This window comes from Sciurus vulgaris (genome assembly GCF_902686455.1).
Source record: "Sciurus vulgaris genome assembly, chromosome: 12".
Taxonomy (NCBI): domain Eukaryota; kingdom Metazoa; phylum Chordata; class Mammalia; order Rodentia; family Sciuridae; genus Sciurus; species Sciurus vulgaris.
This window is the reverse complement of record NC_136473.1, coordinates 38,829,587-38,849,718: the sequence shown is the minus strand read 5'-3', so window position 1 is coordinate 38,849,718 and position 20,132 is coordinate 38,829,587. Positions and strand designations below refer to the sequence as shown.

General features: G+C 35.7%; 1 protein-coding gene across 1 annotated transcript in view; it reads right to left on the bottom strand.

The window, feature by feature from the left end:
* Nucleotides 1–13,325: 13,325 nt before the first annotated feature.
* The window catches only part of CUL2 (cullin 2), an 81,579-nt gene continuing 74,772 nt past the window's right edge, over nucleotides 13,326–20,132 (bottom strand). Inside the window, 7 exon segments of the mRNA XM_079107715.1 lie at nucleotides 13,326–14,474; nucleotides 15,670–15,707; nucleotides 15,710–15,785; nucleotides 17,729–17,832; nucleotides 18,638–18,754; nucleotides 18,757–18,827; nucleotides 18,829–18,838. Of these exon segments, the coding sequence (XP_078963841.1) occupies nucleotides 14,343–14,474; nucleotides 15,670–15,707; nucleotides 15,710–15,785; nucleotides 17,729–17,832; nucleotides 18,638–18,754; nucleotides 18,757–18,827; nucleotides 18,829–18,838 (548 nt within the window). The 3' untranslated portion in view covers nucleotides 13,326–14,342.

Here is a 20,132-nt window from a genome sequence, read left to right as displayed (position 1 = left end):
CCTTTTTCCTACAACACCAAAGTTCGTTCCAGGAAAATATTCATTTGGCCATGCAATATAAAAACAGCAACCCACTAAATCTACTTCCTCCTCAAGGCTGAAACTTCCAACACAGGCTGATTCTTCAATTGCTGTAACTATCAATAGTTAGCTACTAACATGGAGAAAAAGAATACATTAGTAAAAAATTAAAAACTGTCCTTTCCCATTCAAATTCTTTCCAAGTTTGTTTCCAAAGTTTCTTTGCTTTTGCTGATAAATATCTTTATATTTTCCAGGAAGGAAAGGCAAAACCCTTAAGGACAGTTTTTAATCGATATTTTGTAAAGATTTGTGAATATAAGCAACAATCAGGTGGCAGATGTGCTTGTGGCTCAATGTTCCTGCTTCTGTACATGTGTCCTCCTCAAAGTGGGACCATTCACTGAATTATAGACACAATCCTAGAATATACATAAAGGACTCAATAAAAATTCTCATTTCATTTCTGCTTTTCTTATTTAAAATGTAAAAATGCTTGTTACCTTCTGGTCACACTGAACCAGGATACTGTTAATTCATATAAGTCAAAGCATCAGAGAAATGGGAATGGGTCAAAAAGCTTCTTTCAATAGATTTCCAAGGTTCAGGAGGAGAGGATCCATGCAGTAGAGTTTCAAAACTTCATAACCAACTGTCTGTTTTACTCGGGTATATCAAAAGCACCCAAAGAATTTAAAACCAAGCCTACAATCTTCCTTCTACATCCTGGTTTTCATCTGTCATTCACCGAATGGTGTTAGGTGTGAAAGCCAAAAGTATAGGTGTCACCTCCCACCCCCTTTGTAAAACATTGCAATACTGGGGATGGAACCTAGGGCCTCATACACACATGCGAGGGAAGTGCTCTACCACTGAGTTGCCCCCTCAGTCACAACTGACCTCTTTTCCCATTCACTCAACACCAATCCATTCAAGGCATGTCAATTTTACCTACTTATTCCTCTGGAGATGGCTACCACCATTATGGTTACTGCTTGCTTATATTGCTGATAGGGGATAACTAATTTCATACAATGCATTCTTTATACTAGTAGAGACTATTCATTTTCCACTTAAAATTTGCAAATATCATAAAACAGTCACAAACATCAAAGCAAAAAATACATAAAATTGGACACTGTAAAATATGATAAATGCACATATAATCAAATTACTTCCAGGATTAAAATCCACTTAATTCAGCATACTGGTCTTCAGGTACCTGAGTGTTGGCTGCTTCTTCTTACCTCAAGATCTTTGCTATTACCTCTGTAGAGTAAGCCCTCCCACCCTTCCCAAAGTCCTCCTCATAGTAGCCAGCATTTTCCTTCATAAACACTTATACTATAATCACAGTTTGATGACAACTACAAGACTAAAAGCTCCATGTGGGCACAGACCATATCTTTTTGGTTCACTGCAGCTGATATACTCAACATAATAGACAATGAAAAGAAGAGGAATTTCCTGAATGTGAATAGGGTGCAAGGGCAGGGGAAAAAATTATTAGAGTTTCCTAGGTAATTATATCCATTGCATATGAAAATCATTTTTCCCCATTAATGAAGCACTGTTTTAATAAATCCTATCTTATGTCTTTGGCCTCTGACGTACTTCATAAACACAGCAATCTCAACAAGTCAGTCTCTCCATATTAATTTCCACTCATTTAGCTACAACTCATGTGCAACAGCCCTTAGCACTAGTAATTTTAAAGTTCACGATTTTTACTTTGACTTTGTTCAAACAAGAATTTTCCTTGGAACAAAAAAATTTAGAGCTGAATAAACTATTCTTTGCCAAATAGCTAAAAAATTTTAATAACTTTAACAGTTTGATAATAACCTTAAGAATGTGTATATAGGGTTTCAAGATGGCAGACAGAGGGTGACTGCATCTCCTGGTGCTCCAGAACTCAGGATTCAAGAAGAGGAGGTATTGAGAGACTGGAATGAACTCAGAGACGCTGGGTGAGTCGCTCCCACTGGTTGAAGCTTGGCCTGGGCGGCAGGCCGGGAAACTGGGCAGCTTCTCGGAGCGGAGCAGGGCAGGGCAGCGAGAGGCTTTCCCCAGCAGCCCGGCTCCATCCAGCGGCAGGCCCGACCCACAGCCAGCTTCTGTGAGCCAGCTTCTCAGAGCAGGTCCGCCCAGTGACAGGCTTTCTGCGCACAACCAGCCCCAAGCGGCGGGCCCGGCCTGGTCCCCAGGCAGCTTCTCTCTGACTAGGGCAGCAGGGCCAGAGGCTTTCTCAAGCAGCCTGGCTCCATTGGGCTGCAGGCCCATTCCACAGCCAGATTCTCAGAGCAGACCCGCCCAGTGAGAGGCTTTCCGCGCACACCCAGTCCCCAGCAGCAGACCCAGTCCTATCCTTAAGTAGCTTCTCTGACCAGGGCAGGGGGCCTGAGGCTTTCCGGGGCAGCCCGGCTCCATCTGGTGGCAGGCCCGGTCCACAGCAGGCTTCTCAGGAGTAGGCCCGCCTAGAGACAGGCTTTCTGAGCACACCCATCCCCCAATCCCGCACCCAGCAGTGGGCTAGGGGTAGCTTTCTTTGGAAGCACTGCATTATCAAGTTCCTCCAAGACTTCAGGCAACTGAAGGCTAAGAGGGGATATATAGAAATCTTCAGGGACATTATAAGTCAATAGAGGAAATCTGCAATATCTCAGCGGTCCACTGATACCTGAACAATATGAGAAAACAAGGGAAGAAAATGCCCCAAACAAATCTAGATGTTACATCAATAAAATCCAATGACAGCATGGCAGAAGAAATGACAGAAAAGGAATTCAGAATGTACATAATTAAAATGATCAGAGAAGCAAACGATGAGATGAAAGAGCAAATGCATGCACTGAATGATGAGATGAAAAAGCAAATGCAGGCATTGAATGATCGCACCAATCGACAGTTAAAAGAACAAATACGGGAAGCAAGAGATCATTTCAATAAAGAGTTAGAGATATTGAAAAAAAAAAAAAAAACAAACAGAAATCCTTGAAATGAAGGAAACAATAAACCAAATTAAGAACTTCATAGAAAGCACAACCAACAGGATAGAACACCTGGAAGACAGAACCTCAGATATTGAAGACAAAATATTTAACCTTGAAAACAAAGTTGAACAAACAGAGAAGATGGTAAGAAATCATGAACAGAATCTACAAGAACTATGGGATATCATGAAAAGGCCAAATTAAGAATTATTGGGATTGAGGAAGGCTTAGAGAAACAAACCAAAGGAATGAACAATCTATTCAATGAAATAATATCAGAAAATTTCCCAAATCTGAAGAATGAAATGGAAAATCAAGTACAAGAGGTTTATAGGACTCCAAATACACAAAATTACAACAGACCCACACCAAGGCACATTATAATGAAAATACATCACATACAAAATAAAGACAGAATTTTAAAGGCTGAGAGAGAAAAGAATCAAATTACATTCAGGGGGAAACCAATACGGATATCAGCAGATTTTTCAACCCAGACCCTAAAAGCTAGAAGGGTCTGGAACAACATTTTTCAAGCCCTGAAGGAAAACAGATGCCAACCAAGAATCTTATACCCAGCAAAACTTACCTTCAGATTTGATGATGAAATAAAATCCTTCCATGATAAACAAAAGCTAAAAGAATTTACAAAAAGAAAGCCAGCCCTACAGAACATTCTCAGCAAAATATTCCATGAGGAAGAGATGAAAAACAAAGAAGCAAATCAGCAAAGGGAGGAATTATCCTAAAGGAATTGTCAAATAAAGGAGGAACCAAGTCGTGTCAAATAAATAATAAAGAAATAAAATTTTAAAAATGAACCAAATGACCGGGAAACCAAATCATATCTCAATAATAACCCTGAATGTTAATGGCCTGAATTCATCAATCAAAAGACATAGACTGGCAGATTGGATTAAAAAGAAAGATCCAACAATATGCTGCCTGCAAGAGACTCATCTCATAGAAAGAGATACCCACAGACTAAAGGTGAAAGGATGGGAAAAAAACATACCATGCACATGGACATAGCAGAAAAGCCAGAGTATCCATCCTCATTTCAGATAATGCGGACTTCAAGCCAAAGTTAGTCAGAAGGGATAAAGAAGGTCATTTCATACTGCTTAAGGGAAGCATAAATCAGCAAGACATAACAATCATAAATATCTATGCCCCAAACATTGCTCATTCATGTACATCAAACAAATCCTTCTCAATTTCAGAAACCAAATAGACCATAACACAATAATACTAGGTGATTTTAACACACCTCTCTCACCACTGGACAGATCTTCCAAACAAAAATTGAACAAAGAAACCATAGATCTCAATAACACAATCAATAATTTAGACTTAATGGACATTTATAGAATATACCATCCAACCAAGAGCTAATACACTTTCTTCTCAGCAGCACATGGATCATTCTCTAAAATAGACCATATATTATGTCACAAAGCTAATGTTAGCAAATACAAGAAGATAGAGACACTACCTTGTATTCTATCAGATCATAATGGATTGAAGTTAGAAATAAATGAAAGAGTAAAAAACAAACTATTCCAACATCTGGAGATTAAACAATATGCTATTATATGATGAATGGATAACAGAAGATATTAGGAAGGAAATTAAAAAATTCTTAGAGGTAAATGAGAACAAAGAAGCATCATATCAAAATCTCTGGGACACTATGAAAGCAGTACTTAGAGGGAAATTTATTTCATGGAGCGCATTTAATAAGAGAAGTAAAACTCAACAAATAAACGACCTAACACTACAGCTCAAAGCCCTAGAAAAAGAACAGACCAGCACCAAAAGTAGTAGAAGACAGGAAATAGTTAAAACTCAGAGCTGAAATCAGTGAAATTGAAACAAAAGAAACAATACAAAAAATTGACAAAATAAATAGTTGGTTCTTTGAAAAAATAAACAAAATTGATAAACCCTTAGCCACACTAACAAAAAGAAGAGAGAAAACTCAAATTACTAAAATTTGGAATGACTTGGAAATATGACAGACACGAGTGAAATACAAAACATAATTAGAAGCTATTTCGAAAAATCTATACTCCAGCAAATCAGAAAATCTTGAAGAAATCAACAGATTTCTAGAGACATATGAATTACCTAAACTGAACCAGAAGGACATACACAACTTAAATAAATCAATTTCAAGCAATGAAATAGAAGAAGTCATCAAAAGCCTACCAACAAAGAAAAGTCCAGGACCAGATGGGTTCTCAGCCCAGTTCTACAAAACCTTTAAAGAAGAGCTCATTCCAATACTCCTCAAAGTATTCCATGAAATAGAAGAGGAGGGAACCCTCCCAAACTCATTCTATGAAGCCAATATCACCCTGATACCTAAACCAGACAGAGACACATCGAGGAAAGAAAATTTCAGACCAATATCCTTAATGAACATCGACACAAGAATTCTCAACAAAATTTTAGCAAATCACATCCAAAAATATATTAAAAAGGTAGTGTACCACGATCGAGTGGGTTTTATCCCAGGGATGCAAGGTTGGTTCAACATTTGGAAATCAATAAATGTAATTCATCATATCAACAGACTTGAAGTCAAGAATCACATGATTATTTCAACAGATGCAGAAAAAGCATTTGATAAAATACAGCATCCCTTTATGCTCAAAACACTAGAAAAAATAGGGATAGTGGGAACATTCCTTAACATTGCAAAGGCCATCTATGCTAAGCCCATGGCCAATATCATTCTAAAAGGTGAAAAACTGAAAGCATTCCCCCTAAAAACTGGAACAAGGCACTTCACACTTCTATTCAACATTTTCCTTGAAACTCTAGCCAGAGCAATTAGACAGACCAAAGAAATTAAAGGGATACGAATAAGAAAAGAAGAACTCAAACTATCCCTATTTGCTAATGACATGATTATATATTTAAAGGAACCGGGAAATTCCACCAGAAAACTTTTAGAACTCATAAGTGAATTCAATAAAGTAGCAGGATATAAGATCAATGCTCATAAATCCAATGCATTTTTATACATTAGTGATGAATCTTCAGAACAAGAAGTTAGGAAAACTACCCCATTCACAATAGCCTCAAAAAAAAATAAAATACTTGGGAATCAATCTAACAAGACCTCTACAATGAGAACTACAGAACACTAAAGAAAGAAATTAAAGAAAATCTTAGAAGATGGAAAGATCTCCCATGTTCTTGGATAGGCAGAATTAATATTGTCAAAATGGCCATACTACCAAAAGTGCTATACAGATTCAATGTAATTCCAATTAAAATCCCAATGACGTACCTTACAGAAATAGAGCAAGCAATTATGAAATTCATCTGGAAGAATAAGAAACCCAGAATAGCTAAAGCAATCCTTAGCAGGAAGAGTGAAGCAGAGGGTATCGCAATACCAGAACTTCAACTATACTACAAAGCAATAGTAACAAAAACAGCATGGTATTAGTACCAAAATAGACAGGTAGATCAATGGTACAGAATAGAGGACATGGACACAAACCCAAATAAATACAATTTTCTCATACTAGACAAAGGTGCCAAAAATATGCAATGGAGAAAAGATAGCCTCTTCAACAAATGGTGCTGGGAAAACTGGAAATCCATATGCAACAGAATGAAACTAAACCCATTATCTCTCACCCTGCACAAAAATCAACTCAAAATGGATCAAGAACCTTGAAATCAGACCAGAGACCCTACATCTTACAGAAGAAAAAGTAGGTCCAAATCTTCAACATGTCGGCCCAGGATCAGACTTCCTTAACAGGACTCCCATAACACAAGAAATAATAGCAAGAATCAATAACTGGGATAGATTCAAACTAAAAAGCTTTCAGCAAAGGAAACTATCAGCACTGTGAAGAGAGAGCCTACAGAGTGTGAGAAAATCTTTGTCACCCATACTTCAGATAGAGCACTAATTGTCAGAATCTATAAAGAACTCAAAAAACTCTACACCAAGAATACAAATAATCCAATCAACAAATGGGCTAAGGAAATGAACAGACACTTCACAGAAGAAGATTTACAAGGAATCAACAGACATATGAAAAAATACTCAACTTCTTTAGTAATAAGAGAAATGCAAATCAAAACTACCCTAAGATTCTATCTCACCCCAATTAGAATGGCGATTATCAAGAATAGAAGCAACAATAGGCGTTGGCGAGGATGTGGGGAAAAAGGTACACTCATACATTGCTGGTGGGGTTGCAAATTAGTGCAGCCAATCTGGAAAGCAGTGTGGAAATTCCTCAGAAAGCTTGGAATGGAACCACCATTTGACCCAGCTATCCCACTCCTCAGCCTATACCCAAAGGACTTAAAAGAAGAATACTACAAAGATGCAGCCACATCAATGTTCACAGCTGCTCAATTCACAATAGCCAGATTGTGGAACCAACCTAGATGCCCTTCAATTGATGAATGGATAAAGAAATTGTGATATATGTATACAATGGAATATTACTCAGCTATAAAGAATAATAAAATTATGGCATTTGCAGGCAAATGGATGAAACTGGAGAATATCATGCTAAGTGAGATAAGCCAATCTCAAAAAACCAAAGGATGAATGATTTCGTGATAAGTGGATGATGACACATGATGGGAGGGGGAGTGGGGCAAGAATGAAGAAAGGAGGGACTGTATAGAGGGAAAAGAGGGGTGGGCGGGGTGGGAGGGGAGGGAAAAAAAGAACAGAATGAATCAAACAACATTACTCTATGTAAATGTATGATTACACAAATGGTATGCCTTTACTCCATGTACAGAGAACATGTATCCCATTTGTTTACAATAAAAATAAATTTTAAAAAAGTGTATATATATGTATGCGTGTGTGTGTGTGTATTATGAAATGTTTTACAGTTGTACATATGAATGTTAAATACTAAATTCACAGGTACTTTTTGCCATGAATCAGTTGTGAGCCAAGACACTCCCTTAATCATTAATATTTATATCATCTTAAATATTTAAAGAGACTAAAATATGAACTACTTATCATGTTATTGAACCAGAAATTTTTTTCTTAAGTGTCTGGGAAAATTTCTTTATGAACAAAATGTAGTCATTTCAATTTATCTTACAGGCTATTTTATGTAGAGAGAGACCTATTTATGAGGTCCACACCTTTGAATGGTATTTAAATTCAGATTCTACAGTTTTTGGCAAAATTTCCTTATTTCACTTCCTATTTTATGAAAGACACATCGCTTATCTAACAGGATTATCTGAAGATTAAACAAAACAACATGTGGAATCACTTGTCACAGTTTGGACTCAATAAAGGTTAAGAAAATGAACAGAAGTGTAAGAGCAATGTAGCATGTAGAGGTTATGAACTAAACAATCCCCAAGGCATCTGTTGTTTATATTAAAGCAAATTTTTATAACACTTTGGACTAAACCATAGAATCTGTGCCTACAGTAGCAATTAAAATATTTGGCTTCAACAGGAAAGGATGGAATCTTGACAAGATCTATTATGTGTCTGGTTGTAAAATGCATTACTAATTCACACATTATCAGTGGTAATAATTTTTTTTAAAACTGGAGAGTTTTATTCACATTATTTTTGTTCATGATATTTTATATGAAACCAATTCTTAGCAAATACAAAAAAATAGATACTAACCTGCATTCTATCAGATCAAAATAGTATGAAATTAGAAATCAACAATAAAATAAAAAATAGAAGCTACTCCAACACCTGGAAACTAAATAATGCACTATTGAATGATGAATGGATAGCAGAAGAAATCAGGGATGAAATTAAAGAATAGTTAGAGGTTAATAAGAACACTGATACAACATATCAAAATCTTTGGGATGATATGAAGGCAGTGCTAAGAGGAAAGTTCACTGCAATGAGCTCATACATTAAAAGAACAGCAAGTCAACAACTAAAAGACCTAACATTACATCTCAAAGCCCTAGAAAATGAAGAGCAAAACAACACCAAAAACAGAAGAGAGGAAATAATTAAAACCAGAGCTGAAATCAATGAAATTGACACAAAAGAAATAACTGAAAAAATTGACAAAACAAAAAGATGACTCTTTGAAAAAATAAGTAAAATTGATAAACCCCTAGCCACACTGAGAGAAAACTCAAATTACTAAAGTTTGATGAAAAAGGAAATATCACAACAGACACTACTGAAATACAGAAGACAATTAGAAACTATTTTGAAAATTTATACTTCAATAAAATAGAAAATCTTGAAGATATCGACAAATTTCTAGAGATATATGAAGTACCCAAACTGAAGCAGGAGGACATACACAATTTAAACAGATCAATTTCAAGCAATGAAATAGAAGACACCATCAAAAGCCTACCAACCAAGAAAAGCCCAGGACCAGATGGGTTCTCAGCTGAGTTCTACAAGACCTTCAAAGAATTAACACCAATACTCCTCAAATTATTCCATGAAATAGAAAAGGAGGGAGCCCTTCCAAACTCATTCTATGAGGTTAGTGTCAATCTGATACCAAAATCAGACAAAGACATAATAAGGAAAGAAAACTTCAGACTAATATCCCTAATGAACATAGATGCAAAAATTCTCAATATAATTCTGGTAAATCATTCACAAAAACATAGTAAAAAGATAGTACACCACGACCAAGTGGTGTTCATCCCAAGGATGCAAGGTTGGTTCAACTTATGGAAATCAATAAACATAATTTGTCACATCAGTAGACTAAAAGAATCATATGATCATCTCAATAGATGCAGAAAAAGCACTTGACAAAATACAGCACCCCTTCATGTTCAAAACACTAGAAAAACTAAGGATAGTAGGAACATACCCAACATGTATGTGCTATCTATGCTAAGCCCAAGACCAACATCATTCTAAATGGAGAAAAATTTAAAGCATTCCTTTTAAGAACTGGAACAAGACAAGAATGCCCTCTTTCATCACTTCTATTTAACAAAGTCCTTGAAACTCTAGCCAGAGCAATTAGAAGAAAGAAATTAAAGGGATACAAATAGGAAAAAAAGAACTCAAACTATCCCTATTTGTCAACGACATGTTTCTATATTTAGGAAATCCAAAAATTTCCACCAGAAAACTTCTAGAACTAATAAATGAATTTGGCATAGTAGGATATAATATCAACACCCATAAATCAAACGTGTTCCATAAATCAAATCAGTGATGAATCCACTAAAAGAGAAATTAGGGAAACTACTCCATTAATGATAGCCTCAAACAAAAAAAAGTACTTGGGAATTAATCTAACAAAAGAGGTGAAAAGACCTCTAGAAGGAAAACTGCAGGACACTAAAGAAAGAAATAAAGGAATACCTTAGAAAACGGAAAGGTCTCCCATAGTCTTAGATTGGCAGAATTAACATCGTCAAAATGGTCATACTACCAAAAGTGTTAATACAGATTTAATGCAGTTACAATTAAAATCCCAATGACATTCTTCATAGAACTAGAAAAAGCAATCTCAGGAAATTCATTTGGAAAAATAAGAGACCTAGAATAGCCAAAGCGATCCTTAGCAAGGAAAGCAAAGCAGGAGGCATCATAATACCAGACCTTAAACTATAGTTTTTTTTAATAGTAATAAAAACAGCATGGTATTGGCACTAAAACAGATACATAGACCAATGGTACAGAATAAATAGAAGACATAGAGACAAACCCACATACATAGTTATCTCATACTAGACAAAGGTGCCAAAAACATTCATTGGAGAAAAGATAGCCTCTTAAACAAATAGTGCTGGGAAAAGTGGAAATCCAAGTGTAACACAATGAAATTAGAAACCCCTCTCACCCTGAACAATACTCAACTCAAAGTAGACCAAAGACTTAGGCACTAGAAATAGACCCTATGTCTTACAGAAAAGAAAGCAGGCCCAAATTTCCACCATGAAGGCTTAGAAACTGACTTCCTTAACAAGACTCCAAATGCACAAGAAGTAAAATCAAGAATCAATAAATGGGATAAATTCAAACTAAAAAGCTGCTTCTCGGCAAAGGAAACAATCAACGTGATGAGAGAGCCTACAAAATGGGAGAAAACTTTAACACATGCACCTTAGATAAAGCATTAATCTCCAGGATATAACTCAAAAAAACTCAACACCAAAAAACAAATAACCCAATCAATAAATGGGCAAAGGAACTGAACACTTTGCAGAAGAAGAAATACAATCGATCAACAAATATATGAAAAAATGTTCAACATCTACAGTAATTAGAGAAACACAAATCAAAAAAAAAGCTAAAATTTCATCTCACTCCAGTCAGAATGGCAATTATCAAGAATGCAAGTAACAATAAATGTTGGCAAGGATGTGGGGAAAAAGGTACACTCATACATTGCTGGAGGGAATACAAATTTGTGCAACCATTATGAAAAGCAGTATGGAGATTCCTCAGAAAACTTGGAATGGAACCACCATTTGACCTAGCTATCCCCACTCCTAGGTTTATACCCAAAGGACTTAAAATCAGCGTAGTACAATGATGCAGTCATATCAATGTTTACAGCAGCTCAATTCACATTAGCTATACTATGCAACCAATCTAGATGCCCTTCAACAGATGAATGAATAAAGAAAATGTGGCACATATACACAATGGAATATTACCCAGCCTTGAAGAAGAATGAAATTATGGCATTTGCAGGTAAATGGATGGAGCTATAGAATATCATGCTAAGTGAAATTAGTCAATCCCCCCAAACCAAAGGCCAAATGTTTTCTCTGATATGCAGATGCTAATTAACAATAAAGCGGGGCGGGGGGCGCTAGGGAAAAATAGAGGTACTTTGAATTAGGTAGAGGGGAGTAAAGGAAGGGGAGCACATATAAGGGTAGGATGGATAGTAGAATGAATTGGACATTATAACCCTATGTACATATATGATTACACTATCAGTGTGGTTCTATATCATGTATAACCAGAAGAATGAGAAGTTATATTCCATTTCTGTATGATGTGTCAAAATGCATTCTCCTGTCATGTATAACTAATTGGAACAATTTTTTTTCTTAAAAGCATAAGAAAATCCTCCCCTCCTACCTCCTCTTTACTTTTCATAGCTGACCAGTTTCTCCTACAAGTACTCAGCATTGTACAGAAGGGCTTCCCAGGTTCACACCTTGAGTTGCAGTGATATTTCAGTTGCTTGAGTCAACGTGACAAGACTGCAACTCTTGCCTACATTCTCCTTAAGGAAGGAGTGTGCTAAAATGAATTCTAAGTATTGCTCCCTTTCTGGATGGTGACTTGGTTTGATGTATCTGGCCTCTTCTTCATGTATGTTTGTAATAGGTTTCTTTTTAGGTAAAACGGGGAGAAAACGTGAACAAAACTTTTGTCAGTCATTTCTATAGACCTTAGCACAAGTATTTTGTCATTTTTCAATATGATATATTTTCTTGACAATTAGATACCAGGGTAAGTCTTCATTTAACATTTATAAATATTTAAGAGAAAAAGGAACCAATTTGGAAAAACTTAAGTTCTCAAAACAAGCATTTTGGGTTTTGACAGTAAATGTATAATATCAAAGGGCTTGCCACTATTTCCTCTCTAGGAAGAAAGGTAAGAGAAATACAGTAGGTAAATAATTATAAGTTCAGTTGATTTTGGGAGGACTACTGGGGAAAAACATCCACTCATACATTGCTGATGAGACTGCAAATTGGTGCAACCATTATGGAAAGCAGTATGGAGATTCCTCAGATCACTTGGAAAACTCAGGGGCACTTAACCATTGAGCCATACCCCAGGCCTAATTTGTATTTTATTTAGAGACAGGGTCTCACTGAGTTGCTTAGTACTTTGATTTTGCTGAGGCTGGCTTTGAACTCAACATCCTCCTGGCTAGCCTCCTGGGCTGCTGGGATTATAAGCATGCACCATCATTCCCAGCCGATTTTAAAAACACGAAACAAGTCAGAAAAAGTGCAATCAAATAAACCAATTGTAAAAGTCATTTTTCAACAAGAGAAATTTAAATATGAGATGACAATGTTTATTTGTAATAATGTAATTGTGGTTATTTTGTAAAAGGCCTGCCTTATCTGTTAAGAGATATAAACTGAAGTATTTTAAGTGAAATAATTTGTATGGGATATACTCTAAAAAATATTCCAGCTTTAAAAAATTATATGTTGTGGGAACCAGGGGCAGATATGATAATATAACAAAGTATTTTAATATTCCCATTGATTTATAATAAACAAAATAGAATTTCATGTCTCTATATAAGTGGTACCTCATGTAATGTACCAAATAAATTTTTTTTTTTAAAAAAAAAGAAAGGTATTCAGGTCATGCACTGTGAGGTAACCTGTGACTTACAGGAGTGGATATAGCATCTACACTGTTAAAGGTGGGGTGCAAGTCTACCAGGTAGAGGGAGGATGGAAGGAATAGGTTGTTATCACAGGGTCTCCTATAATTCAGGGAAGGCAAAACTGGGGTATTACTCTATATTAGAATTAGTGTGTTAAAAAAATAGAAGTAAGACAAGCTTGAATGAAAAGCTCCATTATACCAGGCTTGAAGTTACTACATACTCTACTCATACTTGTGTCTGTGGTATAAGCACATCACCAGAAACTACTGATGGAATTATATCTTCCATATTCAAAATGCTCAAAGCCAATGCAGGTCAAAACTCAAAAAAATAAAGTATTTTCTATGCTGAATGCAATCATCTAGACACTTTTCACATAGGAGGTAAGTAGAAGTACAAGTAAATTAAACCATTTAAATAAAAACACAACTTAAAGTTGCACTAGCTGCTTGTATGACTCATTATTTTTATGTAGATAAATATTATTTTGTGGTCATCCTGATACTCCATCCACATAAAAAAAGGCATTCTATTTCTTTATTTTTTTATTTGACAAGCAGCAATATCATGTTTGTCATTTTAATGTAGATACAATTATTATGTTATCTGTCATATTACAATATTTAAGTTTTTATTTTATGTCCTTTAAGATACATTAAAAAAAAACACATCAACTGCAAACGTGAAGGGGAGAGAAAGCATGGTACCCAACCAAATTTCCACATTTCAGCAATACTTCACTCATTCTCTTAATAAAGTTTTAAGAAATGTCATAATGACATGAGCTTGAAATATCTCTAGGCATTTTCTTTGACGCTCATGACGTGGCACTGGTGATGTTGTAAACAGCAGAAAAACAGGGGCTGCCAAATGACCAAATTATGGAGGCACAGGCCTGCTTTTTCCCACAGGAACACACCGAATGGTGATGGCAATGATCTTCTCACACCCACACTGGAGGAGAGCAACATCACGCGACGTAACTGTATTCATCTGCGGACGCTTGGCTGCGTTCAATGTACTGTTTGTCTATCAGAACTTCAATACATTTCTTAATCATGCTGATACTGGGATTAAACCTAGCTCTTGATTGGCTAATAACCTGTATTAAGAGAGACATGGAAGTCAAACTACCACTAATCAATCAGCTATCAATAATTACTTTTAAACAATTAGCTGCAAGCTTTCTCAAATTTACTGAAGTTTCAACAAATAGACCTAATAGGATTATATTAACTAACACTATATTTAGCTTATATTAATTAAACTGAATAAAGTCATCCAAAATAAATAGACTTGATATGCCCTTTCAGGGCATGTTAAGTGCCATGGACAATACTAAATTCTATTTATTTTTTTGTGGTACTAGGGATTAAACCCAGGAGCGCTCTGCCACTGAGATATTCCCCAGCCCTTTTAATTTTTTTTAAATTTTGAGACAAGGTCTTGCAAAGTTGCTGAGGTTGGTCCTGTACTTGCAATCCTCCTGCCTCAATCTCTGGAATAGCTGGATTATAGACATGCACAACTATACTTGGCTCAATATTAAATTTTTTAAACAAAGTAAGGCAGTGCACAGGGACAGAGTAATCAGATCTGTCAGTTTTGACATGCCAGCTGAAAAGGATTTTTATGCTAAGGGAAAAAATTTAGTGCTTATATTGTGAAAGAATTACAGTATAGAACACAGCAAAATTTAATGTTTATGCACTTAACTGCTTAGAGTTTTGCTAAATTGTTGAGGCTGGTGTTGAACCTGTGATCCTCCTGCCTCAGCCTCCTGAGTAAGTGGGATTACAGGTGTGTGCCACCATGCCTTCTATATGTTGAATGCCTTCCTTTCAGGGCATGTTAATATAGTTTTACATTTAATTGCCTATTAACTTAATAATGTATTTCTACCCCATTATGAATTCCACAAATTTTGCCACATCTTAGCTGTTTGGCACTACATCCCTGGTGGCCTGCTCAGCACTCTATCACATGGTAAACACTCCTGTATACATGGAATGAATGACCATTTGACGTAGTCAACTTCCTTCAATAACTGGAAATACAAGTAGGAATAAAATTATCAAGTCTGAATCTCAAATTTGAACCTCCAAATTCAAGTCAAAGCAAATCCAAATTTAACACTGAAATTTTAAGACAGTAAACATTAAATAATGCAACATTTCTTTTGGGAACCTATGCTTTTTGGGGATCATATTATGACTGTATCTTCTTTCAGAAGAAACAGAGCTAATCTGCACATTGATAATATCCTTAAGAAGTTTTGAGAACTTTTCCCTTCTTACCTCTTGAATAAGCGCATTGTGCCGAAGCACTTTACGTGCTTCATGATACGAACTATAGCAGCTTGAAGATACATTTTCCGGTCCTCATCTACAGCACTTCTAGTCTGCTCCATTTCCTGTTTTATAGAAGGAGGAAAAATTAGCAAATGAGTCACTATCACCGAACTCATTTTTAATTCATTTTATTAGTGAGTTAAAAAAATTTTCAACCAATAATGACTAAAAAATTACAGATATCCTGTGCCTAATATCACATAACCAATGCTATAAACATTTATTCTGGGTTATATATCATTTCTAGGGTTCGAGTTGGAAGGTTATTTTAAAAATTACATTATTATAAACTATAATGGTAATGTAAACAGGCAATAAAGTAGGACTTAAATGATAAAGAATAACAATTTTCAAGACTACTGTCCTATCAGCGATTATAGACTCTGTATCACAATGCTTTAGATGGAGTTGTACCAAGTGCAGTACTTAGCTCCTAGTACACATTGGATCAAGCTTCAAGGGAAAAGTTATGCAGGGTTCTGTTTGGCTCAAGGACTGCTGTCAAGAAAGGTGGGACAGAGAGAGGCTATGTCTCTGGAGCTCACGGAAACAGAAGCAGCAAGGCAAGCTGGCCTTGCCACAGTAATAGATTCCTCACCATAGCCTTTCAGAAGATAAAATACAATCCACGTATCACAGGCTATCATTCATTAGCCTGAAAGAAAATAGGATCTTGCACGCTTTAAGGTTTAAAGTTCAAGTCCATTAATTAACACATGTCTCCACCATGGGAATATAAAATTCTTTGTATAGGGCCTGATATCATATAGACTTATATCCTATGCTGAGTCCAAGGCTTGAAAATAAGAGGCAATCAAGAAAGTAAGTGATAGGAACAGTCTATCAAAGCATCAATCAATGCTGAGTTTTAAAAAAATCATGAGCTACTCACAGTGGTTCATCCAGGACTCTGGGCACCACTCTAGACCTACTCAATCACAATTTGCCTTTTAACAAGATCCTCAGGTGGTTCTCATTGTGCATGAAAGTTTGAGCAACATTTTCTACCTTTGAAAGAAATGAGTCCTGCCAGCCTCAGCAACTTAGTGAGACCTTGTCTCAAACTTTTAAAGAAGGGCTGGGGATGTGGCTCAGGGGTTAATAAGCACACCTGAGTTCAATCCCAGGTGGGTACAAAGAAAAAGTCATAAAACTTTTCCTTATTTAAAAATGAAAAATATGAAGTTATACCACTTCCTAAGGTGGATTTTTTGGAAGAGAATGCAAAGCAAAACTACATTTTTGGGAGGGTGGAGGTGTGCTGGGGATAAAACCCAGGAAACTCCCATAAACAAAGTAAGTGCTCTACCACTGTGCAAACATCCCCAATCCAAGTATACAGTTTAATGTGGCCTAAGAGCATATAGGACTAAATTAAAACATTTCCCCTAGCTACCCATTAACTCCTTTTTTTTTTTTTTTTTTCGGTACCAGGGATTGAACCAAGGGTGTGAACCACTGAGCCACATCCCCAGCCCTTTTTTACTATATATTTAGAGACAGAGTTCTTGCTAAGTTGCTTAAGACCTCGCTAAGGTTGCAAGGCTGCACCTTATAGAGCTCCAGCCCCCAGGAGTCACCTATTCACTAGTTTTAACCAACACTAAAATGACCAAGAGAATTTGTCAAGATTTCGCGTCTAATATAATGCACAAGCATTAAACTCAGAAAACATGTATCCATACTATTGATCCTTTGGGACTAACACAAGTTTTGTTTGATGCTCAGGGTCAACTGGACTTGGTCACCAAATCCACGCTTTAGAATGGGGTATGGTGGCACCAGCCTATAATCCCAGTGACTTGAGAGGCTGAAACAGAGGATTGAGAGTTCAAAGGCAGCCTCAGCAACTTAGCAAGGCCCTAAGGAACTCATTGAGACCTTGTCTAAAAACAAAGGTCTGGGGGGGATGTTGCTCAGTGGTTAAGCACCCAGGTCCAATCCCTGGTAAAAAAAAAAAAAATCCAATGCTTATTTTTTAAAAATGCCATTAAAAATCACTTACCTGTGGTGTATCTTTCTGCATTGATGTAGTAATTTTAAATTTTGTTCTTTTACTGCTGAAGTTCATATTTAATGAAAATGAAGATTCTACATCGATGTCTTCCTACATTTAAAGATATATTTATAAAAAATAAAATTAAATAAATTTACTGTAATATGACATGAAATTAATAATGTTCAGGCAAAAAGAATTAAACTCAATTTTTAACATTATAAAGATTACTGAGTTTAAGAAAAAGTAATTGTTAAATAAGCAAAAATCAATTCTTTTCTAATTTTACATTTGTCAGAATTTGATTTTTAGACCATTTAGGTAACTAGGATATAATACAGCAACAACAATAAAAACTTGTTACTAGAAAAAAAGTCATAGAAAATAAGGAATATATAATTTTCTTATTATTATTGTAAGGGATATTAAAACAATATGGTGATTAACTGAGTCTTGACATTAAGGTACCTGAGAGCACCTGGGATGGAATTACACATATTAAGGACTATATACAACATATACATCAAAAGCTGTCATTTCCAATTCAGAACCCTGAAACTGAACTTAACTGAACACATGGGGGCAAGAAAACCAGAAAGAGTTATGACAGTCTACAGTTAAAAAACCTCAATCAGAATCCTGTAGAGGGCAATTCTTCTGCAATTTTTCAGTAAGCAGTCACAGTACAGGACTAATAAACCAAAAAGGAGACCTAGGTACCAACTTACATAGCATTCCCTTGACTCCTAAGTTCATAGCTCTACTAGGCTTTGCAGGAATGAGCTGATTCAAGTGCTTTTCCAGCACAAGGGCACTGACAAATAAACGCTTACTTTAAAAAACTGCAAACAGATCCCATGAAAAGCTTATCATTGATGACTTGCTTAAATTTTGGGGAGTAAACAATTACCACATCCTTTTCTGAATCATGGTTAATCATTTTCACATCAGTAATGATTTGATTGTTTTTGTCAGTTCCCTTTTCATTCATTTGAGTGCTGTCTTGAAGCTCTTTATAGCTGACAGTTTCACTGTGTTAAAGGCAAGAAGAACTGCCATTTGGTATCCGTTTATAACCATAGCTACATATGGTTTGCCCAATAGTTCATTTAACTTCACCTAAAATGAAACAAAAAGTGAGACAGAATTATTTGAGTAATAATTGTGTTTTATTTCATGATTTTTTTTCCCCCCCAAGAAGAGAGACACCAGTACTTCTTAAATTACTATAAAGCCACTCCAGGTAAAAATGAAGTTGTTTTATTTGCAGGGAGTGAGGGTATTACTGGTTTTAAGTATGCAGTATAAATCACAATTACAGTACCATAACTTTACCAATGGGTTCAAACAATGAGGCAGCAGCATATTAGCACATGGGAAAGCTTGTAACAAAGAGTATCAGAACATTTATATGCTCTGTAACATGTAAAAAAGATAAATGATATGTCGAAGAACTTCCTAAAGCATAAAGTCATGGTTTAGTGACTACGTACACAATAATGGATTATAAAATAATCCAGCATGAGGTTTGACTTTAAAGCTTTTCATTTTAAGTCAATGAAGCTATATTTTACATGAAATTATTCCAGAAGTTGTATACCTTGCTCAGGGATAGTTAGTAACTGTACTTTCTTTTATTTATTGAATATACAAGAAAAGATTTTAAAGATATGTCAATTCACCAACTTAATGTTACCCTTCACAGATGCCTGTTTTGACTTTCACTATCATTATTTCCCTTTACACCTTGACTTATTTCAGAAAGAAGACGCTCAAAAATATTTTCCAGAATTATTTGAATAGGAACACTGAAAGAAATTCCCTACTACAAGTTTTTATGAAAGAAAGCTTGGCATATTAGAATATCTAGTTCCTTCAAATGGTGTACATTAAAAAATTATCATTAAGAGTGTGCTACAGCCAGGCGTGGTGGTGCATGCCTGTAATCCCACTGACTCAGGAGGCAGAGGAAGAAGGATCACAAGTTCAAGGTCAGCCTTAGCAATTTTAATTTATCAAGATCCTAAACAATTGAGCAAGACGCTGTCTTCACAATAAAAAATAAAAAGGACTAGGGATGCAGCTCAATGGTAAACTGACCCTGGGTTAAATCCCCAATATCCAAAATAAGTAAAAAGATAAATAATGCATTAGTACTCTCTAATATTTAAGTTTGGAAAATGTGGTAAGAAGCAAAACCACATAAATTTTATCATGCCTTTAATGACTACTCAATCACAAGCTAGAAACAATATTTTTTTAACCTTCATCTTGTTTTTTAAATTTTTATTTGTTCTTTTTAGATATACAAGACTATAGAGTGTATTTTTACATATTATACTTACATGGAGTAATCTGTTATACAAAAACAGTATTTTACCACAATCAGAACCCAGACAACATTAGAAGATAA